At 36.6% G+C, this 9691-nt stretch overlaps 1 protein-coding gene across 1 annotated transcript; it reads left to right on the plus strand.

Annotated features, from left to right (window-relative positions):
* The first annotated feature begins 355 nt into the window (after positions 1-355).
* Positions 356-8726, plus strand: LOC117306746 (transcriptional repressor protein YY1-like). The gene is made up of 5 exons (XM_033791225.1): positions 356-920; positions 2591-2786; positions 3172-3238; positions 3556-3714; positions 4630-8726. The coding sequence occupies exons 1-5, from the start codon at positions 377-379 to the stop codon at positions 4816-4818; spliced, it is 1155 nt and encodes a 384-aa protein (XP_033647116.1). The 5' UTR covers positions 356-376; the 3' UTR covers positions 4819-8726.
* Positions 8727-9691: the final 965 nt, after the last annotated feature.

A 9691-nucleotide genomic window follows, 5' to 3' on the forward strand; every position in this document is an offset into this window, starting at 1 on the left:
CTATCAGCAAGATCAAAAACTGTGTGTTTGTTCATATCCATCTTTTGTTGGGATTGAACGTTATTTTTTTTCGCGCTAGTATAGTATAGCTTGATCCCCAATGCATAATGGACCGCTATGATTTATGGTCAAACAAAAGCAAACTAAACTTGCATCCTTTACGGACAATTTGAAACAATTTAATTACAAGTTTAATGTAAAAACAGTCATTAAAATGCACCCGCAAAAAGTATGTCACGTGAATCATTAATCATTTATCGCGAGCTCTGAATGGTCAATTTGTTATGCAGATTCTACGTCATTCTACCGCGCAAGACGGCCCCGATTTTATGCAAAACTAGACCCCCCGCGATGAGGAAAGCAGTCTGCTACGAAAATGGCGTCGCCCGATCCAGACATGGCGGATGTTTCCGAAATGAGCCCAGATATGGGGGACGTCTGCTATTCTGAGGTTGAAATTCCCGTAACTGAAGTCGAAATTGAAAGTATTCCCATGGAAAACATTGAGACAATTCCAGCAGAGAATATTGTAACAATTCCTGTGGATAATATAGAAAATGTTGCCACAGTAGAAACTGTTGTCTGTGAAACGATCGAGCAGCCGATGATTGCTTTGCAACCGCTCTCAGACGACCAAGATGAAATCGTTTTGCAAACGCGAGAAGAAGTTGTTGGAGACGTCGATGATTTCGGAGGATCCACATATATCATCGATTCCGTGCCCGTCCCCACCAATGATTTGGAAGATCATTTTGGCAGCACAATAAAGCGAAAGAAGGGCAGGAAAACATCGAGGACAAGAGTGCTTGCTAGCGGTGAATCTGTGTTCGACGGGGAGAGGGGCAGTCGAAAATGGGAACAAAAACAAGTGCAAATCCAAACTTTGGAAGGCAAATTCTCCGTAACAATGTGGGCTTCAGGTAGGATATTTATTTAAAATTTATTTGGTGTTGGTTTTCATCTTCTGTGGTCGTTTGTTTACTGTTGATAGTGTTTGTTTTGAAAATTTGTATCGTGTATTCTTTGCAAGTCGCGGAAGGTCTCAAATCTTCCAGGTTGTTGTTGGTAAATTTCACAGAATTTCTTGCACATAACTTGCTCATGTGTTTCCTTTGTTCTCTTTGATCAACTCTGGAAGAGTTAACATGTTGGGTTATATAAATAAACTACAATTTTCGATGAAAACACTTCAGCATTGACACTTTTCGGCCATATTCTTTCGCCATGTTTTGGTCATGGGCGCAGCCATTTTAAAAAATGGCGATCCAAGATGGCGCAGCTTCGGAATGTCAGACATTTTGCGCTCAAAATAACCGTTTAAAATGTGTGTTATTATGGCCAATCTGGATATCATCGACATCTACACTTACACGGGATTTGATTAAAGCATACAGTGATACAATTTTGTGGATTGGTGGTCATTATTTTTGGTGTTTATTGTGGTCGTCGTTTTGGCGACGAAAATGTTTTGATCCAAGATGGCGGCCGAGCTCAGCATGCTCAGTGTGTATTGTTGTGCTGTAAATAATAATAGAAACATGGTAAGCTATTCCTTACAGGACTGCAACAATTTCTTATTTTTAGCATGGAATTGCTTGCAAGTTTATTGCTGCATTACACAATTTCAGTAATTTCGTGATAAAATAAATATAAATATGAAAATTATTATAAAAATACTGACTCAGGGCTCAGCTCAGCGACTGGCCGAGTGAAAATTTAATGAATGGCGGTTCTGGATCAAAAGGTTGAAAGGGGAACTTTTTGTTATAAGGTGGTTGTGCAACTTTAATTTCTTGCTGGAAAGAATAAAATTTACATTTACATTTTTGGAATCCATGGAATTACTATGTTATTATTATTGTTATTTATTCGCCATAAAAACTATCCAAAATAACCAGAATTGCATGCAATGTTAAAATTTGTCTTTTTGAATTGGTTTGTCGTACGTTGGTTTTCGCTTTTTAGCCTAAACTGTGTCTGTGACATTATAGTTATTGATGAAAATTATATGTTATTAATTTTGGTTGAATTATTCTTAAAAAACAAATTTCAAGCCCCAATTTAACTTTTAAAGCAATTTAATTTGTATTTTTAAATTTTCCTCATACAATTTAACTGTGTAAGCCAATTTAATTTGTTTATGTTTTGTTTACTGATTTTCTTTGAAATTCACACTTCACACTGAGTTCAGTCAAGACAGAGAAAATGCTCCCTGCATATAAATAATCAATTTTAAGAATTGTTACTTTCTTATTTTCCATTCCCTTCATTGGCCTTCAAAACTTTTAACAATGTGAAATCCTCGCATCAGCAAAATATGAAAAATGCAAAATGAAACTTAATATTTTTTTCTTTCTTTTTCATAGAACCAGGCACTGCACCTTGTTGGTAGATCATGTTGACTCATTCCTTTATTTGAGAACGATTAAAAAAATGCACAAATGTGTTTCCAAGGCAACTTACCTCCTTTAAACTGTTAAACAATGCGGAACATTTCATCAATGTATATCTTATGATATAAAACTAATATTTCAGTTATGCCACTGCATTATTTTTGATTTGTTTATTGTTTTTGTTTATTACATTGTAGAGGACAAGAAGAATCTATCAGATGATCCAGACCTTGCATCACAGCAAGCCATGTCTCCCAGCCAGGAGTCTGGACACCACAGTGCTTACGAGCAGCCGCCAGACTACTCGGAGTATCTCACAGGAAAGAAGCTGCCTCCTGGTGGGATACCGGGCATTGACCTGAGTGATCCAAAACAGTTAGCTGAATTCGCTAGGTATACATTATTCAAATTCAGATGTATTTGCATCACTGATTGCCATTACATCAGGCCTTAAACCACAAATACTCGGTTAACCCTATTTAAATTGTGGAATGAGGTGAATGCTTTACTTTCACTTTTAAATTAATAACAAAATAGACCAGCTGAGATTAATTCCAAATGCTATTAAGGCCTGCGCCACTATGGGAGTAGTTGTTGGATGTCCAAACATACGCGATCAAAATAGAACTCGTATTTATGAGAAACTAGGCTTTTAATACTGCCAACAGGTCAGGTATAATCATAATATCTGGACATTAAGACAGGAAAGTGCCTCTGAGTGTCGAGTGAGTGAGGGTCGATCTTAAATAAGTGACTTTATTTTCTTCCGACTCTGTAGAATCAAACCCAAGAAGCCAAAGGATGATGATCTACCAAGGACCATTGCGTGTCCTCACAAGGTACATGTAAGTCTTCCTTTTTGCTACCTTTTTGTTTATATCAGTTAATATTGTTTATACTATATGGGCTCATAATAAGGGCTTAGACCTAATTTTTTGGTTCTGCTTACCCCTATATTCTGCAATGATGGGTCATCATATCTAATCCTGGTTAGAGGGATCCTGTTAAATTTTTTCTCAAGTTGTACCAGTATTTTACCAACGTAGGTTTCTCAATTGAGTCATTTCGATAACTTGCTCATTGTTTGGGGGTTCTGTTTCTATGGTTATTAGAAACAATAGTGTTTCTGAGTTGCTTTTGTTTTGGTTTCAATTTCTTACAGGGTTGCACAAAAATGTTCAGAGATAACTCAGCTATGCGGAAACATCTACACACACATGGACCTCGGGTCCATGTGTGTGCTGAGTGTGGTAAAGCCTTCGTGGAAAGCTCCAAACTCAAACGCCATCAACTGGTCCACACTGGCGAAAAACCATTTCAGGTGAGTTGCATGTTTACGATTAAACTTTCTTGAAAGAGATTTATGCGATGAAGGGAAGGAAGATATAGTCTTTGTTATGACCAATTCTTTGGAATTCAGTTTGAGACGGTGCAAAGACTCCTCGAATATAAAACCCTTTTTAATTAGTGAACATAATGTCCAATTGCATTTTACAATCACATCTTTGTTTTCAGCTGAGTTCTTCACTTTCAAATTACAAAGAAAGGAAAAAGTTTGTCCCAAATCCTCCAGAATTAAAATCAGAAAACAAAACAATCTCACTTTGTAGGAGTTTGTGCTGGAGGCCCAAATAACAAATGCTTATCTAAGTAAGTCTAACCCCCTGTGTGTGTTGAACCAAGACACTAGGTCCAAATGGGTTGGGTTTAAACTGACTGGACGATCTTCAAGAACAATATACACTTTTATGTACACATTTATTTTATGTCTTCATAATTTGTGTGTGGTTATTAACTTTTTGTTCAACAATGATTTGCCATTTGGGGAATTGAATGTTAAAGACAGTGAATTTTCAAAGACTAGTCTTCACAGTTGCTGTATCTCAACATGTGCATAAAATATCAAACCTTTGAAAGTTTGAGCTCAATCGGTCATCAAACTTGCGAGATAATAATAAAAGCAAAAAAACATTATTGTCACACAAACTTGTGTGCGTTTGGATGGTTGAGTTCTAAATCTGAGGTCTCGAAATAAAATTAGTGGAAAATTGCTTCTTTCTCGAAAATTATGGCACTTCAGAGGGAGCCGTTTCGCACAATGTTTGATACCATCAACCTCTCCCCATTACTCATCACCAAGAAAGGTTTTATGCTAATAATTATTTTGAGTAATTACCAATAGTGTCCACTGCCTTTAAATGATATTAATATTTTAAATTTGTTTATTCTTTTACAGTGCACGTTTGAAGGTTGTGGTAAGCGTTTTTCACTGGATTTCAACTTGAGGACCCATGTTCGAATCCACACTGGTGACCGTCCATATGTCTGCCCGTTTGATGGCTGTAACAAGAAGTTTGCTCAGTCCACAAACCTGAAGTCTCACATTCTGACCCATGCAAAGGCTAAACCCATGATCCCAATGTGAATGCACTGACCCTCCTAATGGCCAAACCAATGATCCTGATGTGAATATTCTGACCCACGCAAAGGCTAAACCAATGATCCAATGTGAATGCACTGACCCTCATAATAGCCAAACTGATGGTCCAAATGTGAGCATTCTGACCCTTGTAATGGCCAAACCAATGATCCAAATCTTAACATTCTGACCCTTGAATCGGCTAAACCTATGATCCCAATGTGAACATTCTGGCCCTCAGAATGGCCAAACTGATGATCCCAATGTGAACATTCTGACCCTCAGAATGGCCAAACCGGTGATACCAATGTGAACATTCTGACCCTTGAATTGGCCAAACCGATGGTCCCAATGTGAACATTCTGACCCTCAGAATGGCCAAACTGATGATCCCAATGTGAATATTCTGACCCTCAGAATGGCCAAACCTATGATCCCAATGTGAACATTCTGACCCTCAGAATGGCCAAACCTATGATCCCAATGTGAACATTCTGACCCTCAGAATGGCCAAACCTATGATCCCAATGTGAACATTCTGACCCTCAGAATGTCCAAACCGATGATCTCAATGTGAATATTCTGACCCTCAAAAAGGCCAAACCCATGATGAACATATCCAAATGCAGTTTGCTAGCAACATCTTAGATACAAACCGCTGTTTACTTTGTCCATAGAATTTATGCACTAGTGTATCTTTCCGTCTATTCACCCACACCAAGTAGGCTTCCTTATCTCTTTCTTGAAGGAGATTTTTGTCAGAAAATATTTGACGAGTTTATCTTTTTAAAAGATTTTATGTGTAGAGGCAGTTGTTAAAGTTGATTTCATTTCTTGGGAATTCTGAGGGCTATTCCATGCATGACATCACAATTTGGTTTCATACATAAATCCCTTTTCCCTTCAAAACCAACGTTGTGATGGGAAAATAGTCAAACCCTTTTCTCATTTTCTAAGAATCAGTGATGATAGTTGGTATCACATACAGGGAACTTGACATTATATGAAAGGTCTATGTTAGTCCTGTTCTTCAGTGTGGCTTAATTCCACTGTGAGTCACAATAACTCAACCAGTTGCCAGGACACCATAGGAAATGCTTATAGGATGGATTTATGTACCAAAACAATAATTTTGGACTTGCCTTTCACAAGACGCTCTCAATTATTAGGAATGCCTTTGAATGATCAAATATTGAGCAATTGTTGACAAAGTTACTCACAAAAATATGCCATCTTTAGAGCCCAGAGTAGACACTTGCAGCAGATGCGTATATGTGTGATGAAATAATTTACCAACAGTAACAAACTTTGCAAACACATAAAATTGTCTACGCACCCAAAAAGAACATCCTGTGTCTCATGACCGAACATTTTTCAATTTCTGTTGAACAAAGTTATTTAGAGGTATAATTATTAAAAAGAAATCTGTAAATAAAACTGTAAATACATTATTAACATTAACATGTAGTATGTACTATTCAAGGTCAATGTTTAGTTTTTTGTTCATTATTTAATCTGGATTTGTACAACAATGTTTGTGCGTCTGTAAACTAAGGGGGGATTGTAAAGAAGGCATAAATGATGGAAAGATTATTGTTTTGTTTTGCACGCATCTACATGGGTTTATAGTAACAACAGGCAGACAAACAATTGATGTGAATGCTTGGTGTAGTTCACTTAACACATCAGAACTCTTTGTGTTTGTACAGAATTTTGCAGGCCTGATGCTTTATGGAGGCAATTACCTCTGGTCATTAGCGTTTTGCCCCTTTAAATGTTCCAATGGAGATTTACAATATCCTTATAGAAGTACACTTTTAAAGGCGAAAAATTGCTTGGTGTCCTTGCCCTTTTTAAAGCAAAGCATCAGGCTTGATTTTGGTCTCGTAGATGATGTGACATTATTTTCGTTTGAAATCACCTACTTTGGGTACATTTTCTAGGAAAGTTGCCAACCGTTTAGAATCATGCAAATGCAGGTGTCAGATTAATGCCTTTGCAACATAATATAGTGCAGCCTGGCGTAGTGACAAACATTGAAATCTATTGTGGATATATTGAATGATCTGGGCTTAGTACAAGAAAGGTAATGATTTTTGTCAGTCAGAAAGTGGGTACATGTCATCCGATGTAGGTTGTGTAGATGCTGGTTTACAATCTAAACAAAATGAAATGAAGTTTGGACACTCAAAAACATGCTCAGTTTTCATTGTTATTATGTGTTGTCACGATTGGAAATTTGTTTGGACTGTACATGTACATTTCAAAATTAGGACATTCTTATATGCTATGTAGATTTTTTCTTGACAGAAATTGGCCAAATACTCAACTCTAATGGGTAATAGTGTTGCATCATCTACAATGACTAGAATTAAAATGTTAGGCCTATAGATCAAATGCATGAATTTGAAATGTGTAAATATGGTTGGAATTCAATGTTGTATCTGGTTCTAGATAATAAAACTAAAGGTGCTTGGCAAGGAAATGTTGATTGATTAGTAGGTGAATGTGCTTTGTACAGCTTTGCTATCAAACAGGGACCAATTTAAAAATAGCCAATGACTGAAACAACTCTAGTTCGACCCAAACAAATGTTGGTTTCAGACAGGTGAACTTATTATAACATTAACATTGGCTCGGATCATAACAAGATTGACGTCTGGCACCAAGGCTCTCCAGAGTTGTTCCAAACGACTGCAACGGAATTCAGAATTTGGCTTGGCGTGACTCTGGAGCGCCTGTCTGAAAGGGGTGTAACATTCCCCAGCATCATTGAACAAGAACAAGTGGTAGAGGGCCGAGTCAGTTGGATACCCAAACTACTAAATAATATGTATTACAAACAGACAGTAGAAGTCAGGGACTGTGATACCCAAACTACTAAATAATATGTATTACAAACAGACAGTAGAAGTCAGGGACTGTGATACCCAAACTACTAAATAATATGTATTACAAACAGACAGTAGAAGTCAGGGACTGTGATACCCAAACTACTAAATAATATGTATTACAAACAGACAGTAGAAGTCAGGGACTGTATAATATTAAACCTAAATTTGGCATGAATTGCATGTTTATTAATTGAGGCATGTAACACATCCTGGCGTAGTTACAAAATTTGTGCAACATTTTGAATTTGAAAAAAAAAAAAAAAACAGAAGTATAACTCCACAGATTGGCAGCTCAGAAAGGAAAGGGTCTACACTTTGTGCATGAAGTAGTTAATGCGGACCAGTCAATTTGAAGGAAGGTAAAGATCGTACAGGCAAAAGTAAATTTTGCTTGAAATTTGGCTCCTACTAATTTGGAAAAAGGCAAAGATTGTACAGGAAAATTTATGTAGCACATTTATGTGATCAATATGCAAATATTGACTTAATAAAGACTTGTCTGTTATCTTCTTCTTTTTTGAGAATTTTTTCAAACAAATTAATTTGCTATGCACAATAGAGAGAAGAAAATGAATAGTAATATCTATCCATGATACTTTGTCTGGTGTTGAAGTTGTGTTTAATGAAATTGTCAGATGCTAAATTACATTTGTATAAACTCACCCCATAATAAATGGGGGCCTGTAATTTGCATAAATTAAAGAATTTAAACAAAAAGGTCATTGATAACTGTGTTGTAGATGGAGGCATAAAGTAAAGCAACACTTGTCGGTTATAAATGTTTCTTCCAAAAGAAGTTGGTATGAATGTGTTAACAATATGAATATTAACTTGTGTGTCAAAAAACATGTTAAAATCTGTAAATTTTTTTGTTTTTACGAAAAACTTCCGAGAAGGTATTTTTTACAAGTGATGAAAGAAATGGGTACATAGAGTTTTTATGTCATGGTCAATGTTTTTGGGTTATTTTCATGGAATTCATAAACAATGGAGACAATTAAAGAAACAAAAACAAGCTTATGAATGTTAATCTTAACCTAATCCTTTACAGTTTGAAGCGTCTCGATCATACTTTTCCTTAAGCCCATACTGTACATCAAGGACCCATTCCTGTTCATAATTCCACTCAAACCGCCGTGTTTAATTCACCAAAAACCAAATAGGTTCCATGTAGTTATTGCCAGAAGTCCATAGGAATTGAGCTGGTGATTCTCTAAGAATTCAATTATGAGTGAAATAATTGACTTACCTTTCCTGTATGATTTGTATTGTCCAGAATGCTTTAGCGGAAACAGAAGTTTCTGTAATAAGAAATACCTCATGCAATTGTGTCATGCCCCTTGTGTTTTATCCATACCCAAAGGCAGTTTCATAGAGCTGCTTAAAGGGAAGGTGCACGTTTGGTAATTACTCAAAACAAATATAAACTTAAAAACTGACTTGTTAATGATCAATGGAGAGCTGTTGATAGTATAACACATTGTGGGAAACGACTCCCTCTGAAGTAACGTAGTTTTTGAGAAAGAGGTAAATTGTCACTAAAATAATAAAAGACTTCCAGCTAGAAAGCTTTTATTCCTATCTGAAAGCACACAAATTCGTCCAACAAAGATGTTTGTTCTTTCATAATTTTCTCGGAACTTTGATGACCAATTGAGCCCAAATTTTCACAGGCTTGTTATTTTATGCTTATGATGGGATACACCAAGTGCTAACACTTGTCTTTTACAATGACCAAACATGTACAGTGCACAAAAAGTACCTAAGCACAACAAAACTATGCTTACCAGAATAAGGTTACCAGCCAAACTATCATATTACATGACTGGTATCCAGCTCATTTCTGCTTAGCAGACAATTGTTTAGCACAATATTCTGCTTAAGCAGCTCTATGAAATTGGGCCCTGGTCATTGCCCGAGTGCCCATATTATGATGCAGTAGAAATGCATACATGTACAGTACCTCACAGAGAACTGCCCTAAAG

The sequence above is a fragment of the Asterias rubens genome, unplaced genomic scaffold (assembly GCF_902459465.1).
Source record: "Asterias rubens unplaced genomic scaffold, eAstRub1.3, whole genome shotgun sequence".
NCBI lineage: Eukaryota > Metazoa > Echinodermata > Asteroidea > Forcipulatida > Asteriidae > Asterias > Asterias rubens.